The sequence below is a fragment of the Protopterus annectens genome, chromosome 6.part0, assembly GCF_019279795.1.
Source record: "Protopterus annectens isolate FY-2018-M chromosome 6.part0, PAN1.0, whole genome shotgun sequence".
Taxonomy (NCBI): Eukaryota; Metazoa; Chordata; order Ceratodontiformes; family Protopteridae; genus Protopterus; species Protopterus annectens.
The window spans coordinates 1,094,984,333-1,095,002,912 of NC_056737.1; the positions used below are offsets into that span (position 1 = coordinate 1,094,984,333).

General features: G+C 45.5%; 1 protein-coding gene across 1 annotated transcript in view; it reads left to right on the forward strand.

The window, feature by feature from the left end:
• Positions 1-18,580, forward strand: part of DGLUCY (D-glutamate cyclase) — a 1,244,793-nt gene that overhangs the window by 1,059,964 nt on the left and 166,249 nt on the right. The window contains exon 10 of the mRNA XM_044074708.1: positions 17,577-17,725. Coding sequence (XP_043930643.1) covers positions 17,577-17,725 — 149 coding nt within the window. The remainder of the gene's footprint in view (positions 1-17,576; positions 17,726-18,580) is intronic.

The window sequence follows — 18,580 nt, forward strand, 5'->3', positions numbered from 1 at the left end:
CCCGAAGAACTTTGGGTCCAGAGAACCTTTCTCTGATCAGCCCACGCAGCAACCCTGAGGGGTTACCTGACTGCTCCACTCTGGAGGCAGTCGGGGAGCATTTCTCAAAGCACCTAGCAGCTTGGGAAGTCCATCACGACAGACCACTGGGTGCTTCGAATTATATCCAGAGGCTATGAGATTCCGTTTCTCCATCCCCCTCTCAGACCCAGATACCTCCCCGATGTCCCACCAGATCAGAGGGAGGCTGCAGCCGCAGAAATTCGTCAGCTGCTAGAAAAAGGAGTGATCCAGCACATCCCCCCAGACCAGTACGGATCAGGCTTTTACTCCAGGTTCTTCTTGGTGCCAAAAAAGATGGGGGACTTAAGACCAATCCTCAACCTATCCCTCTTGAGCCTGGCAATAGCCAAAGAAAAGTTCTGGATGGTCACTCTTCAATCCATTCTCCCCCTCTTGCAGGAGAACGACTGGATGTGCTCCATAGACTTCAAGGATGCGTACTACCACATCTTGATGGACAGACGATCCAGGAGGTTTCTCCGCTTGAGGCTAGGAGCCAGCCATTACCAATTCAGGGTCCTCCCCTTTGGTCTCACCACGGCCCCCCAGGTGTTCACCAAAGTGTTAACGGTGGTTGCGGCCCACCTGAGACTCCAGGGAATTCAGGTCTTTCCATACCTGGACGACTGGCTCCTGACCACCCCCACAAGGCATCTACTCTGCACAGCCAGGAATTTCTTTCTTCGACTAGCTCCCTGGCTGGGATCACAATCCATGCTGGAAAATCCTCCCTGCTCCCGACTCAGATCATAGATTTTATCGGAGCCATGTTGGACACAAACCAGCTCTTAGCCTTCTTAACTCCGGACCGGATGCGATCTCTAAGACTCCATGTGCAGGCGATTCTTCATTGCCTCTGGCGGAATTGGTCCTGAGGGCCCTAGGCTCGATGGCAGCTACCATCAATCTCCTTCCCATGGCATGCCTAAATATGAAGATTCTGCAATGGACCCTCCAAGTACAATGGTCCTTCCTGCGTTATCCCCTGAGCCATCCTGTCCCTCTCAGCAGGGTTTGCAGGAGAGCCCTCTTATGGTGGCTCCAGTCTCTGGACCTCCAAAAGGGGCGCCCCTTCTCTATGTCCCCTCCCCTAGCCACGTTGACCACGGACGCCTCTCGCCTCGGGTGGGGGGGCATTGTTTGTGCAGGACCGTCCAAGGAACGTGGAACCAGATGGAGACCTCACTGCATATCAATGTCCTAGAGATGAGGGCAGTGCTGTTAGCGTTGCAAGCACTTCAGAGCCTTCTTCCCATCGGGACTATTGTGATCCAAATGGACAATATGTCAGTCGTTTGGTATATCAACAAACAAGGGGGAACCAGGTCCTATCCACTTTGTCGAGAGGCCATGAGAGTTTGGGAATGGGCGATTTCCACCAACCGCTTTCTCATAGTGACGCACATTCTGGGCTGGTCCAACATCCTAGCAGACAAATTGAGTCGCACCATCCTCTCACCGTATGAGTGGTCTCTGAATCCCAAAGTAGCGAAGCAGATCTTCTCCAAATGGGGTCAACCTTGTTGCAATCTTTTCGCCTCTCCTTCAAACACGAAGTGCAACACCTACTTCGCTCTAATTCCCCCACCCAGGGAATCACCAAGAGACGCTCTGGTGCATGCTTGGCCATCCGGTCTACTTTATGCTTACCCGCCTCTTCCCCTGATGCTGAAGTTTCTGCAGAAAGCCAGATGGTTGGGGAGCACTATAATCCTCATTGCCCCATTCTGGCCTTGTCAGGCATGGTTCCCATATCTATGGTCTCATCTAGTGAATCCTCCCTGGATTCTAGATCCTGTCCCGGATCTGATATTTCACCCTTTGGGCCTGCCGGCCCTGAACCTGGACAACCTCAAGCTCGTGGCTTGGTTGATCCAGTTCCACTGTTAGCTAGGACTCCCGGTATCTCTTCCCCGGTCAAAGCGATCCTAGTAGCTTTTCACAAGCCATCTACTAGGAAAGGTTATCGTAGCAAATGGAAATGCTTTTCTATTTGGGCAGAACATCAGAAACTAGATCCTTTTACAGCTCCGTTACCAGCTGTGCTGGATTTTCTGTCAGGATTATTTAATCAGGGTGCTAGCACTTCCACAGTCAAAGTCCAATTGGCGGCAATCACTCATTACCATGTTGGATGTGATCTTGGCCCTTTGACCTCATCCAGATTGTGTAGGGCCTTCTTAAAAGGCACCTTCTTACTAAGACCTCCGGTGAAGGGTGTAATTCCTCCTTGGGACTTATCGCTGGTACTCCAGGCTTTAACAGATTCTCCCTTTGATCCTGCTGCTTCGGTAGATCTCAAATTCTTATCCTGGAAAACGGCTTTTCTGGTTGCTATTACTTTGGCGAAAAGGGTTTTGGAACTTCAAGCCCTTTGTGCCGAGCCACCGTACTTGACTTTCCACAAGGATAGGGTATTCCTCAGGACCAATCCCTCTTTTCTGCCCAAAATTGCTTCCGAATCTAACAACAACCAGTCTATTAATTTGCCAGTCTTCTTTCCCAATTACCAAAATAAAGGCGAATACAAGTTACACTCTTTGGATGTACACAGACAGTTAAGATTCTATTTGCACAGGACAGCCAGTCATAGGCAATCCTATGATTGTGTCCTTTGCTAAATCCAGTTTGGGGAAATCTGTTTCTAAAGTCACACTGTCCAGGTGGATTTCCCAGTGTATTCTCCTGGCTTATGAGAGTTCTAGCCGGCCTGCTCCTCATGGAGTCCATGCCCATTCTACTCGGTTTGTTTCTACCTCTGCTGCTTTTCAAGCTAGAGTTTCGTTGGATGACATTTGCTCTGCTGCCACGTGGGCTTCTTCTCATACATTTATAAACCACTATAAGTTGGATCTGGTTTCCAGAGGGAGAGCATCCTTTGGCTCCGCAGTGCTCCGGAACATCCTTCCATAAGGGCCTCCCAAGATTCAGGTAGCTGGGGACTCTGTCCCATAGGTTGATGCACAAATGAAGTTAACTACTTCAGATTAAGAAGTTATGTACTCACCATAACGTTCCATCTGAGTAGGTAAACTTCATTTGTCATCAGCCGTCCCTCCCTCCGTTCCCCCTGTCCTCTTCGGATGTTCATAGATATTCCTGCTTCATGGTGGATTGTATCCAGTTTACACTAGGCAGGTTGTGATTGCAGGTCTTGCTTTTAGGCAAACTCGATCTGAGGTCAGGAAGGGATGGCAGGGAGTTATGGGTAAGGGGGAGGAGCTTGGAGCTCGGATCTTAGCTGTTGGAAACTGCCGGCTCGGATCGATGTGGATCCGATAACCCATAGGTTGATGACAAATGAAGTTTACCTACTCAGATGGAACGTTATGGTGAGTACATAACTTCTTATTCCCACATACTTTTGGGAAACTTGATGTATTGTTTTGCAAATTTTAACCGGGCCTGGCTTCCATCTTGCAACCCTACCCCATAGTCTAGACATACAGAGAATATGGGAGATTGTTGTCACATGTAATACACAACCAGTACTTGCCAGAAATTCCTGCAACTCCTTCAGTGTTGCTGTAGGTCGCTTGGCAGCCTCCATGACCAGTTTTTGTCTTGTTTTTTCATCAATTTTAGAGGGACGTCCAGTTCTTTGCAACATTATTGTTTTCCCATATTTTCTCCACTTTTTGATGACTGTCTTCACTGTGTCCCATGGTATATCCAATGCTGTGGAAATTTTTTTATACCCTTCTCCTGACTGATACCTTTCAACAGTGAGATCCCTTTGATGCTTTGTGGGCTATCTGTGAACCATGGCTTTTGCTGTAGCAGGCAACTGAGTAAATATCACAGAAATCCTGCTAGGACAGCTGAACTTTATTTAGGGTTACTCAGAGTCTCTTTAATTGATGGCAGGTGTACCCAAGAAGACTGAATGCTGTAATTAAATCAAAAGATGCTTCAACAAAGTATTAGTTTATGGGTGTGCACACTTATGCAACCAGCTTATTGTACATTTTTTATTTTTTATATTTTTCCCCTAACAAATTTGTTTGTTTTTCATAGGTTCATAGGTGTGTACTAGGCTAATGGCCCTGGAGCCTTTACAAGCCTAGCCCATAGGATTACCCTGGCATTGTGTCACCTGAACTTAGTTCCCAGTGCCTCTGTCAAGTAAAGCCACTGGAGTGATCCTGGAGTGAATTTTCTATTTCCTATCCACTCATCAAGAATTCTCTTGAAGAGGGCCAGTGAGGTGCTCTGTTTGACATGTATGAGAAGTCTATTCCATAGCATGGGCAGCCTCTGGATAATGAACCTGTCTCTCCAGCATGTTCTGTTGATTGTGGTAATGAGATTGAGGTCTCTGGAGTGTGTGGTGTGGAGGGATTGGGATTCCTTTAGATGTAGCATTTCTAACAGAGCTGGGCCAGACATGGCTTTGTAAGTCAAGCAGAGATTGCCACTAAGTAGGCAATATGAGACAGAGAATAGTTGGAGTTTTTTGAGTCTGTCCATATAGGACAAATGTTTAAGGCCTAGGATCCTCTTTGCGAGGTACTTTTGCCGCCTCTCCAGTTGTTGGAGGTTTTTAGTGAAGTACATGCCAATGAGGCATTGTACTCAATGATTGCCCTAATGAGGGACCTCTTTCTTCCTGGATGCAAAACCCTTAGTAATGAGATGTGCCACATTCAAGGACTTACTGACCACAGTGGCCATTTGGTGGTCAAAAGAGAGGTTGCTTTCAACCTGTGTTCCCAGATCTCTTATAACGCCTTCTGTGTTCAGTGGACTACCAGCAATGTGGTAATTCATGGGAACCAGGGTTTTCCCAAAGGGGATGATGACACTTTTTTTTGGCATTGAGCTTAAGGCCATGGTTCTGACACCAGCAGCTGGTGTCAGTGAGGCCTTTCTCTATGTTCATAGGTTCATACTAGGCTATCTGCCCTAGGGCATTTATAAGCCTAGCCAGAATGTGTTTGGCTTTCGCCACCCATTTTAAATTAATTTTGCTATGCCTTTTTTCGAGGTTAGTATACTGTGCCTCTGTCTAACAGTGACACAGAAGTGATACCCGGGTTAAACCTACGATCTCCCATCCACTCATCAGTATTCCTCTTGAAGAGGGTCAATGAGGGACTCTGCCTAACCTGGACTGGGATTTTATTCCAGAGTGAAGGTAGCCTCTGGGTTATGAATCTGTCCCTCCAGCATGTCCTATTTATTTCAGTGCTGAGGTTCAAGTCTCTCGAGCGCGTAGCTCGATGGGATTGTCAACATCACTTGGGGAGTTCATAATAGCTCCCAACTTGCAATTGTCTGTGAAAGTCGTCAGCCACAGTCCCTATGTTTGGCCTGGACTTCAGAGAAGTAGGTACCACACAGGAGAGGACCCAGGACTGAACCCTGTGGGACTCCACTCATGACTGGTCGGCAGTCTGACTTGGAGTCAGCTACTTTCACACTGTGGGTTCTACCTGAGAGCCAGTTTGCAACCCACCTAGTGATATAGGGGTTGATGCCTAGCTTAGTGAGTTTTTCTGTGATTCCTGAGTTGGGGAATAGTATCAAAGTCCTTGGCCAGATCAAGGTAGGCTGTATGGACCACCTTGCCTTCATCTACAGCTCTGGTGACTGACTCAAAGAAATTGACCAAGTTGAGCAGGCATGATCTACCCTTCACAAAACTAAACTGTGTGGGATCCAAAGTTTGGAGATTCCCTCTATCCTTGTTTATTAGTTCCATGATGATGTGTTCCATAGCTTTGCATATCAGACTTGTCAGGCTAATGTGGTGATAGTTCCTATGGTCTGTAGTCGCTCCTCCTTTGTGGAGAGGGATGACTGTAGCAGTGCGCCCTTTGGTAGGGACAAAGCCTGAGGTGAGGCTGTGATTGAACCGAGCACACAGATGCGGTGCCAGTTCACTCTGTAGTTCATGTAGAACACAGCCAGGGATATTGTCAGGTCCCACGGAAGCTGTATTCTTGGCTTTGGACAGTGCTGTTTTAACCTGTGCAGCAGTAATACTGGGTGCCTGGAAATCTACTGGTATTGTGACTGGTCTTTTGGGGGGGGGGTAAAACTGGCACTAACTCTGTCAGCTAGTATATTGGCAATATCTGTTGGCTCGGTATAGGAGGTACCATTGTGCAGTAGCTCAGTGCAAATCTGGTATTGCTGTGGAGATTCTTTACATAACTATAGAAGGCATTGTGAGTGTCTTTACTATCTGCTGCAATTCTGTTTTCATAGTTAGCTTTAGAGGATTTGATGAGGGGACTCAGCTTTTTGTTGAGGCTGATAAGGGAGTTCTCCCAGTCTTGGGACTTCACCTTATTCTGCATCAGTTTCCTCCTTCTGTTTTAGAGTTTGTTTATGGCAGGGGACTGCCAGATTGGCTTCCTTTTTTTTGGAGAAGAGTGTCTTGTTTCTATTGGGTATGGTGAGATCCATGTATTTGTATACGTGTTCGTTTCAATTGAATTGTACAGGTTATAGGTCACATTAAAGGTGGGGAAAGTTTTGAAATGATTTATTGTGGTCTCATTTTCTTATATCGCAAAACCCTGGCATTTTAACTGTACACTTTGTATAGCCACTGTAAAACAACATTGCAGGACATTCTGAACTAAATAAAGAAAAATATCTCAACTAAGCTTTGCTATATTCCTGACGCGTAAGAGAATTATACTATTCCCCAGAAGCTTACTTTATCAACATAACGCAGGTGTGGTGAATGGTTCTTATCAGATCCAAAACAGAATACAGAATGCCCTGTCTCACTAAGAGACTCCGCAAATTAATATCTCAAATATTACTGCTGAGATAGCTTGCAGAATTACATAACATCATTTCTTGTTGTCTGACTCTATCCCAGGTGAATCCCTTACTTCTGGAATCTGGCAGTATTTATCATTTACCAGTGAAAATACATAGCCCTCAGATCTTTGGCAGATGCTGGAAGTCATAAAACAATTGCATTCCTTCACATTTCAAGACTAGTAATCAGTTCCCTCCGAAGACAATACAGGAAGCTTCTCAGCACAGATATTATGTCTTTGGTCTAGTCAATAAAGTAATATAACTGCAGCTGTTTTTCTGAAGTTAATGTCCTGTATTCCAGTATCCACTGTTAAAATATATGCATTTAAACAGTTACAATAGTGCATGTACGTTTCTGTTCTCTTCCAGCAGGGCATACTGTGGTTACATTGTAAGCACAAGCACTTTATAAAATACTTTTTAACACATGTCTGTACAGATCAGTTTGATATACACATAACTTGCAAATCTGAAGTAGGATGTTCATTTGTCAGCAACCTGTGGGTTACGGATCTGATATCGGATCCGAGCCAGCAACTTGTTTCAAGCTAATGGATCCGAGCTCCTAGCTCCTCCCTTCACCCATAATCCCCTGCTAACCCTCCATGACCTCAGATCTAGTTTGCCGCGCTTGTGATGGCTGGATCCTTTTAGAGCTCTTCAGATAAGTGAGGAAAAAGTTACCTTTTTCTAAGTACTTTTCATCAGGAATTTCTTTTTTAGTTTAAATTAATACTTTTAAAGTGTGTCTGAGTTAGGTTCCTTGTTTTTTAATTAGTACCCTCCCTTCGCTGGTCGCTAGTGTGTGAGTGTTTGTTGCGTGTCTTTTGGGGCCTGTGTGTGTGTAGTTTTTCTTTTTTTAGTTAAAAAAAAGGAATGGCTGAGGCCCCAAAAGCCATATTTTCTAAATGTACCGAGTGTGGCCATAAGCTCTCCCCGACTGATGGCCACACTCGGTGCGTTCGGTGCCTTGGCGTTGAACACCTCACCTCGGGCTTTACTATCTGTGCAGCGTTCAACCCCAGGGCACTGAAAGAACGGAGGTCGAAGCTGGTCCTGGCGGGACTTCTACCCCCGGATTCGGCTTCGGCCTCCGCTACCTCTGCTAATCCCCCCCCTGCCTCCAACTGGGACTCAAACTCCCGTTAAAGTGTCGGAGGACAGGGAGGCCAGGAGGGAGAAACGGAGGGAGAAGCACCTCAAGCGGCAGGCCGAGACCTCCGTTTCGGCCCCGCCAGCTAAGCGGGCTTCTCCCTACACTGCTTCTAGGTCTCCTCCTCCTCGGCTCCGATCCCCTTCTTTCTCCCCGGGGCCCGAGGAGGAGGAGACCCGATCTCCGTTGAGGTCATTGAGGCGGCATTCCAGGCCTGCCTCGGTGGCCTCCTTGAGATCTACCTTCAGTTTATCAGATGCAGACTTGGACCGGATGATGCGAAGGTTCATCCAGGCCCAGCTGCAGATGGGAGTGCTCTTGCCTCCCCCCCCCCTCAGGGGGGGAGCTCGACACCTTTTTTTCCACCCAATTGCTCCTTCTCCGACCCACTACACGGGTTCGGAGTGCTCGGAGCCGAGCAGCCTTGGAGCCGGGGGTGGGTCGGCGCCGACAGTACTTGGTACTTCGGATCCGACCCTGCCCTCGAGCCTGTCGGATCCGACCTCTCGGAGCCGTGGTCCGAGCTTCGGATCTGGGGGATTCAGTGTGCCTTCGGCTCCGTCCAGGTCGGAGCACACTGGTCCCTCGGATCCGACGGTCTCGGCGCCGGCTCCGATCCCTTCATCGGATCCGAGTGGGAGCCGACTTTCGGATCCATTGGAGAGTGGCTCTCCCTCGGCATTTGATGTTATGGAGAGGGCTCTGTTGAGAGCATCCGGACCCCCGGTCCTTGCATCGACTCCTCCCTGCACTCCCTCTCTGCTGGGCCAGGCTTCTTCACCCGGCCAAAGGGACAGCCTGCTTCGATGTCACAGATAGTTCCATTGGAACAAGATGTTGCTGGCGAGGCTTCCTCGGACAGTCCCCCCAAGGAAGCTCCCCGCAAGCATAAGTGCAAAAGGAGGCATGTGGATTCCCCTGAGTCATTAACCGAGGACACGGACTTGGAGGAAGGGGAAGGCTCCCCAAGATCGCCCCTTGAGGATGTCTCCTTTGGAGACATCATGGAGATGCTGAGAATCAGAGGTGGGTGGTCTGCCCCTAAGTCTTCCTCTGATGAGTCCGTGTTTCTGGAGGCATTCGAGGCAGGCCCGTCTACCTCCTGGGTGTCCCTTCCAGCCGACCCCCTGGTGGACCTCATTACCACCAGGGCGTGGAAGGATCCAGACACCGTGGAGCCAATACCGAAGCGACCGGATAGGATTCTTAGCCCACTCTCAGATCGGTCACATTGGAGTAAGGGCCCCCCTGTAGATGCCATGTTGACGGCGGCAGCCACAAAGAGGGAATTGGCTCAGGAGAGTCCCTCAGTCCATCCACCAAGCAAAGAGTCCCGTTTGATGGATCGCTTAGGGAAGCGAGTCTTTAGTTCAGCGACCTTCTCAGTAAGGTCTCTGAATTATATGGCACATGTCATCAGGATGCAGCGGGATCTTATCAAAGAATAAGCTGCATCCCCCCCGAGTCCATGTCGGAGGAGGATAAACAATTGTACTCCACCCGAATGGCCAGTCTGAGATCTATTTCAAACACCTCTATGCGGCTGTTGTCCCACGCCACAGAGGGAGCCGCTAGGGCTAGCGGAGCAGGCCTAGTCATGAGACGTCAGGCCTGGCTCCGTCATTGCGACTTTACGGAGCCCTTTAAAGCGTACTTCGCGAACGACCCCTTTGATGGTTCTGCCCTATTTGGAAAAACAGTTCGCGAGACGCTTGTCCAGAGTGAGAAGGACGGGAAGACGTTGTCTGCCATCGGAGTCCGCTTCTCTGCTCCCCAGCGGTCCTTTTCAAGGAACCAAAAGGGTCAGAAGAAGATGTGGTTCCGGAAATCACAACATTCCCAACCAGCTCCGGACAACCAGTCCTACCGTGGCAGAGGTGGACAGGGGGATGTCGCCCCAGGGGCAGAGGGGCTCAGAGAAATTTTGGGTCCAGAGAACCTTTCTCTGAGCGGCCTGCGCAGCAGCCCTGAGGGGTTGCCTGGCTGCTCCACTCTGGAGGCAGTCGGGGGGCGTTTTTCAAAACATCTAGCGGCATGGGAGTCCATCACAACAGACCGCTGGGTGCTTCGCATCATATCCAGAGGGTACAAAATACCAATACTTCATGTCCCCCAATCCAAGAACCTCCCCGATGTACCACCCGATCAGAGGGAGGCCGCGGCCACAGAAATACTGCAGCTGCTAGAAAAAAGAGTCATCCAGCCCGTCCCCCAAGACCAGCTCGGATTAGGGTTCTACTCCAGGTTCTTTTTGGTGCCAAAAAAGACGGGGGATCTGAGACCCATCCTAGACCTTTCCCGCTTGAACCTGTCAGTAACCAAGGAAAAATTCCGAATGGTCGCTCTTCAATCTATCCTCCCCCTTTTGAGGGAGAATGATTGGATGTGCTCTATAGACCTTAAGGATGTGTATTACCACATCTTAATGGACAAACGATCCAGGAGGTTCCTTCGCTTCCGGCTGGGAGCCAGTCACTACCAGTTCAGGGTCCTTCCCTTTGGCCTCACCACAGCCACCAGGGTGTTCACCAAAGTGTTAGCAGTGATTGGGGCCCACCTGAGACTCCAGGGAATTCAGGTCTTCCCGTACCTGGACGACTGGCTCCTGACCGCACCAACAAGGCATCTACTTTGCTCGGCCTGAGACTTCTTTCTCCATCTAGCCCCACAACTAGGCATTACTATCAATGTCGGCAAATCTCTACTGGCTCCAACACAGATCATAGAATTCATAGGTGCTAGAATAGACACCAGAGATTTGTGAGCCTTCCTAACTGCCGAGAGAATCCGAAACCTACAACTTCATGTGCAGGCTATCCTTCATTCAGAGGCTTCTCCAGCGGAATTGATCCTGAGGGCACTAGGCTCCATGGCGGCAGCGATTACACTCCTTCCATGCGCCCGTTTGAACATGCGAGTCCTGCAATGGACTCTGTTAGTGCAATGGTCCTTCCTATCTCTTCCTCTCCACCATCCCATTGCTATCAGCAAGGCTTGCAGAAGGGCACTACTATGGTGGCTCCAAGCATCGAACTTCCATACGGGCCGTCCCTTCTGCACCTCTCCCCCTATCGCCACGGTGACCACGGACGCTTCCCGCCTCGGGTGGGGGGGGCATTATTCAGGCAGGACAGTCCAAGGCACGTGGAACGATACAGAGACCTCCCTGCATATCAACGTTCTGGAGATGAGAGCGGTGCTGTTGGCATTGCAAGCACTTCAGAGCTTCCTCCCCGCAGGAACGATTGCAATTCACTCGGACAACATGTCAGTGGTCTGGTATATCAACAAACAGGGGGGAACCAGATCTTATCCTCTTTGCCACGAAGCCATGAGAGTGTGGGAATGGGCGATCTCCACCAACCGCTTTCTGATTGCAACGCACATTCCGGGGAGGACCAACATCCTAGCGGACAAGCTCAACCGCACCCTTCTTACCCCTTATGAGTGGTCTCTCAATCCTCTAGTAGCGAAGCAGATATTCGCAACATGGGGGCAACCCTGCTGCGATCTTTTTGCATCTCCATCAAACGCCAAATGCGACAATTTCTTCGCTCTAATCCCCCCATCAGGGGAATCTCCAAGAGACGTTCTGGTGCATGCTTGGTCACCCAGTCTACTCTATGCCTATCCTCCTCTTCCAATGATGATACAACTCTTACAGAAAGCCTCGCGGTTGGGGAGCAAGATGATTCTCATTGCCCCATTCTGGCCTCCACAAATTTGGTTCCCTTACCTGTGGTCTCACCTTGTGAATCACCCTTGGATTCTAGATCCCATTCCGGATCTCATCTCCCATCCGTTGGACGTGCCAACTCCAAACCTGGACAATCTGAAACTGACAGTTTGGTTGCACTCCTAGTTAGGACTCCCGGTATCTCTTCACCAGTCAAAGCCATCCTCATGGCAGCGCATAAGCCCTTCACCAGGAAAGTGTATCACAGTAAATGGAAACGTTTTTCTATCTGGGCGGAGCGCCGCAATCTAGATCCCTTTACGGCTCCTCTTCCATCCATTTTAGACTTCCTAACTGAACTCTTTCAGGAAGGCGCTAGTTGTTCAACTGTCAAAGTGCAATTGGCAGCCATTTCTCATTATCATGTGGGACATGATACAGGGCCCTTGATGTCAGCCAAATTGTGTAAAACCTTTCTCAAGGGTATCTTTTTACTTAGACCCCCTGTAAAAGAAGCCGTACCACCATGGGATCTTACTTTAGTTCTTCAAGCCTTGACTGCTCCACCCTTTGAACCCGCTGCTTCAGTGGATCTCAAATTCTTGTCATGGAAAACAGCATTCCTTGTAGCCATTACTTCAGCGAAAAGAGTGTCGGAACTTCAGGCTCTTTCTGTGAAGCCTCCATACCTGATTTTTCACCCTGATAGAGTGTACCTCAGGATCAATCCCTCCTTTCTTCCCAAGATAGCATCAGAAACCAACATAAACCAATCCATAAATTTACCGGTTTTCTTCCCTAAATATCAAAATAAGGGTGAATACAAGCTGCACTCATTGGATGTTCATAGGCAGCTCCATTTTTATACCCATAGGACAGCTGGCCATAGACAATCTGACCAGCTGTTCGTTTCCTTTGCCAAATTTAACTTAGGGAAAGCTATCTCTAAAGTATCTTTATCTCGCTGGATTTCCCAATGTATCCTACTGGCTTATCAAGCCTCAGGTAGACCCGCACCAGAAGGAGTTTGTGCTCATTCCACCCGCTCCATTTCTACTTCTGCGGCTTTCAAGTCTCGAGTTCCTTTGGATGATATTTGTTCTGCAGCCACTTGGGCTTCATCTCATACCTTTATCAACCTCTACAAGCTAGACCTGCTTTCTAGAAGGAGAGCATCCTTTGGCTCTGTGGTGCTTCGTAATATCCTTCCATGATGGCCACCCAGGGTGCAGATAGCTGGGGACTCTGTCCCACAGGTTGCTGACAAATGAACATCCTACTTCAGATTTAGAAGTTATGTACTCACCATAACGTTCCATCTGAGTAGGTAGTTCATTTGTCTGCAACCATCCCCTCCTCCTTCCCCCTGACCTTCTTCGGATCTATTAGTTGTTAGATATCCTTTGTTGGATATATATTGAGAGGCAAACTCGATCTGAGGTCATGGAGGGTTAGCAGGGGATTATGGGTGAAGGGAGGAGCTAGGAGCTTGGATCCATTAGCTTGAAACAAGTTGCCGGCTCGGATCCGATATCGGATCCGTAACCCACAGGTTGCAGACAAATGAACTACCTACTCAGATGGAACGTTATGGTGAGTACATAACTTCTAATTCTAATACAGTTGTAATACAAGCATTCTATATAAATCATGTTGATATTCAGAAATGACATGTAAATATTTAAAACATTCCATATAACTGTGCTGGCAGTATCTCCATTCATGAAACAGATAACTCACTGCCCAACCAGAAACAGTCAGGAATCAATGCACTCTGCTCCTTCTCTCACCTGGAGCAGAATATAAGTACAAATTCCAAGCTGGCACCTATGAAGCAGTATTAGGCTTTCTGGTGATCAGCAGTCTCCAGGAAATAATTTCCCTGTGCTCCTTCTGGCAACAGGAGAAAACAGACAGACAAATCTCAAGATGACTACTGAGAGGCAGAATGTGGTCTCTCCGATAATTTGTCTTGTAGGAGATGTTGCAGATTTTAAAGGTAAGATGACAAAATGGATTAATATCCTGAGGACTGCAGTGTGGACTAAGCAATTAGATATGAAGTGGGTGGTGGTAACTTAAGCTTTAGCTGTCTACGTGGAGAGCTACTAATTTTAAAAGAGCAAGATAGATTGAAAAGGGGTGGGCACTTTCTATTCTGGTTCTATGGAACAGAGTGGGATTGTCAATAAACTGAAATAGTTGAACGGGAGTGAGTTAAAAAAAATGGGAATTTTGTGCTTACTCACAACAGCCAATAAAAGGAGAGAGGGAAGATATGTGGTCATATTAACATAAGAGGCAGGCAACTAGAAAGACAGTTGTGTTTAACAACATAACAGCGCCAGTGAGGGAGAGTGGGAAAAAGTTTCTGTGTGACTCACAAGACACATGGCTGTGGTCTCTTTCCTAGTTTTAATATGCAATTAAAAGCAGAATACAAGTAAAACACAGTGTAAAGAAAACAAATCCCAGTATACAAAATAGAAGAAGGCAGTAAAGTAATACAAAATATAAGAAAGCAAAAGCAAAGTAACCTTTCCATCACAGCAAGTTGTGGCAGAGTCTGAATGAGCTTTTTGTGAGTATAACCTCCGTTCTTAGTACAGCTGTGTGGGGTTTGTCCCAGGCAGGCACTGAAGTTATATCTGAACACTTTCTTCTGAGTGGCATATTAAACAATGGTCTGTTTTGAGCATACCAGAACCATGTTGTTGTTTACCCTTCTGGATGTAAGAAAGATGCCAAGGGACTCCTGACTACTGTTTTCCTTCTTATAATCTAGTGCATGATGTTTTCAAGCTGTGTGCCATTTAAGGTCCACATTAGGATTTCCTTGTTCATAAGCTCCTCTAGCCATCTCAGTGTTATGTATATCAAGGCCTTTGTGGTAAAGCACTCTGCAAGCACTAGCTCTTCTGGTTGACTACAGCTTAGTACCACAGAGAAAACTGAGAGCAAAGTAGATGTTTATGTAAGCCAGATATTAGGGTAATATTAATGACTAGTGGCTAGGAAGTGGTCTAAGAGAAATAAAACATTCAGTAATGAAAACACATTCCCTGTTTCCTTTTGTGATCAGCAAACCACTGTAATATTTCAATTAAAATGTGCAGAATTAGCATAGATGTTTGTAAAGAAGTAATGCTTTTGAGAGAGAGAATCTTGTAATATGGTTTCTCCTGTTTTTAATTTCTCCAAGTCTTTTGGGGTTCTAATACCATGATGGGAATGGACCCCATTCCTAAGTCAAAGTTCATGAAATTAGTATTGTTTCACTCTTTGATGTTAGACAAAAGTGCTCTTTGCAGCACCTGCAATGTGCCCAGTAATGACTCCTTCAGCAATTCATACGGTGTTACAGAAATTGGTAACATATCTAAATACGATTGTAAATTCTTTTTTATAAGACAAGTTGCTCCTACTACTACTGGAACTGTCTGGGTATCTTTCTTCCACATGGCTCTCGTTTCTGCCTGCAGATCAATGTATTTTATGACTTTGTGTCTCTCTGTACGCAAGACACTGTTGTCACTGGGTGTGGTGATTTCAATGATCAATGCTACTTTTGTCTTCTTTTCCTGGACCACTATATCCGGTTTTCTAGCATCTATCTTTTGAACTGTTGGTATTGGGTGATTCCATGTGATATAAACTTCATCATTTTCTATGATTCTTTGTGTATTGCACAATCTCCAGTGTAACAGTCTTGCCACATTATTATGCCTTTCAGTGTACAGTCCCTCTGCCATTAGTGCGTCACAGCCAGCAACAAGGTGTGTGACTGTTTCTAATTCGGTTTTGCAAAACCTACATATATCTGTTTCTCCCACATGTTCAATGGACTTTGTAAACCAGCGTGTACGTAATCCACTGTCTTGGGCTGCCAATATTAACCTTTCATTTCTTGATGTGAATTCACCTCTCCTTAACCATTCCAGCGTTCGTTCTTGATCAACATGAGGCTCTTCCAGAAGTTTTTTATAATTGCAACTATATTTATGTTTTTTCCACATTTCTTGCCTTCTCATCTGGTCCTTCACCTTATATTCTTTTTTTTGTTTTTCTTGTAATATGCTGTATGGGTCAAATAATTATATCTCAAGTTAAGAAAGATGCTGTTAGACCCAAATAAAGTAGCACAGTGTTAAGAAACAAAGCTATTTTATTAATTGTGGAAGAAAGAAAAGGTTTGATGCGTTATCCAGGAGTCTAGAATTTTAATTAGTATCTTACTAAACACCATGTAGGGGTTTTAAAACATCATTTGTGCCACTGATTGACACTTTGGTTCAAACAGTGGCTGTTTGAAAAGCTGTTATACGCCTTTGTTTCCCTTTAAATATTTGCTTTCCCATTCATAAACCTTCCCTTTTTAAAATTTACACTAAATTAATTTTAATATTATGTTTAGACAGATCTAGCTCTGAACCAATTTACTTTCTGTGCAGATCTGTACTTTGGCCCTTTAACTTTTCTAACCTAGTGTTTTGCCTTGTCTGGAAAACTCTTGCATTTGGTTTATTAATATTCCATGTTTTCATCCATTATTGATGCCTGAGTACTTCACAGAGTACCACTTCCTCTGTTATAGGCCAGAGGAAGGTTATTTGTAGTTGTAAGCCTGCCTGTATATATGATCAAAGTTTTTTTTTCTTTTCTGCTTATCTCCTTTGGTGGTGTGCTCATCTTCTGTGTTTGAATTTTCAAGTAGATCATATGGAATTCCATGTTTGATCTAAATGATTTACTGAATATCAGCATAAGTGTAGAGATAATGTAGCTTTATTTATAAACAGGTTTGAGGTTTATAAATCTTGCTGCTATGACTGGTGAAATAATTATTTGTTGCAGAATTTTGCTAACTTGGTATGCTGAGCTAAAGATTTTACTTACTGTATCTTGTTTTTTTTTTTAATTTATGCTAAAATGTACTACCCAAATGTTTATATATATATATATATATATATATATATATATATATATATATATATATGGATATGTCTTTAATTTGGTAAAGTTTTTGTAATTTACTTACTTTTTTAGATATTTCAGCTTGTTTTCATTGCCAGTTTGTGACCCAATAATCTTTCAGTGGATTTGACCGACACCAAAAACAGATTCTGGTGTGTGTGTGTGTGTGTGTGTGTGTGTGTGTGTGTGTGTGTGTGTGTGTGTGTGTGTGTGTGTGTGTGTGTATATATATATATATATATATATATATATATATATATATATATATATATATTTAAAACAACTGCACCTTCCGTTTTCTCCTGTTCCCATATACATTGAATATGCCCATTTTATCTTTTTGACTCCCTGCCATGTTCTTTTTATAAGCCATTCCTAAATGCCAGGATTTTCTCAAGGTGCTGAGATGTAGGGCTATGCAGGCTGGGAATAGCATTGTTACTTTAATCAATGTCTCATGAAAAAAGCCATCCTGCTGTACTGAGTATAATGGCTAAATTGCCTAAAAGCTGCAGTCAGAGGGTGGTGGTATTCTAAACTGCAGCTAGACAGTTACTTCTCATAGTACCAGCTAAACAGTTACTTCTCACAGTACCAGCTAGACAGTTATTTCTCACAGTACCTTTTTTTTCTTGCTGCAAACAAACTTTATTGCTTTTTCCATCTCTAACTAATCAGTCTTTTAGACAGATGAAATTGCTGTAACTGCAGTACATGCGCTATCACGTAAGTGCTGATATTGCTTAACTATATCCTGTACTGCACAAAGACAGTTATGGTATGAATGCAATGAATATATGTGTATATGTGCTTTTGTTCAGTAATCTATCCTTAGTTTGTCTTTGAACCTGAGACAAACATAAATACATGTTGTTTCATAACTGTCACATGTTAGCAGTTTATCTGTTTTATGTGCTTTCACTACAGATTTGATCACTTGGTTGCCATAGAACGTGCAGGTATGGCTGCTGATGGTAATTACTATAATGCTAGAAAAATAAATATTAAGCACCTGGTTGACCCCATTGATGACCTCTTCTTAGCTGCACAAACAATTCCTGGAATTACTACTACAGGTAAGCAATAAATTCATCATTATGTTTATTAAGACGTGTTGATACTTATTTTATGTGCAGTTTGATAAACTGGATGTTTGTTTAATTGCTGAAGTAACAGGAAACATAAGTGTCCTGCCATTCTAAAATGTATTGTTTGTTAGCTCCTGTAAAGAGGGGCTCTCCAAATTTCCAGTATTCTTTCTTCTCTGGGGCTGTTTCTGGGATGTTCTTGTACGTGTCCAAAATTAACAAAGGTTCATAGATTCATAGGTTGGTACTAGCCTATCGGCCCTAGGGCCTATACAAGCCTAGCCATAACAATTCCCTGGATATTTCTTCCTACGGTGTTTACTTCCCTGGACCCCTATCTAGCAGGGCAACTGACTTGATCCCCAGGGTGAATTTCCTATCTCCCATCCAATCATCAAGGTTCCTTTTGAAGAGGGCCAAGGAGGCTCTCTGCTTGACATGTATTGGCAGTCTATTCCAGAGTATGGGGAGTCTCTGGGTCAGGAACCTATCCCTCCAGCATGTTTTGTTCATTGTGATGACAAGGTTTAGATCCCTGGAGTGTGTGGGTCTGAGGGATTGGGATTTCTTTAAGTGGAGCATGTTCAACAGCTCAGGGTTTGACATGGTCTTGTATGTTAAGCAGAGATCGCCTCTGAGTAGATGATATGCCATAGAGTGTAGCTGGAGTTTTTTTAGACGGTCAGCATAGGGTATCTGCTTTAGCCCTGTGATTCTTTTAGTGAGGTATTTCTGTGGCCTTTCCAGCTGTTGCAGATCTCTTGGTCAGTGGTCTGAAGCAGTGAATTAATAACTAGCTTCATCCTGTAGTTAAGGGTTTGAGTCCCCCAATCGCCATACTCA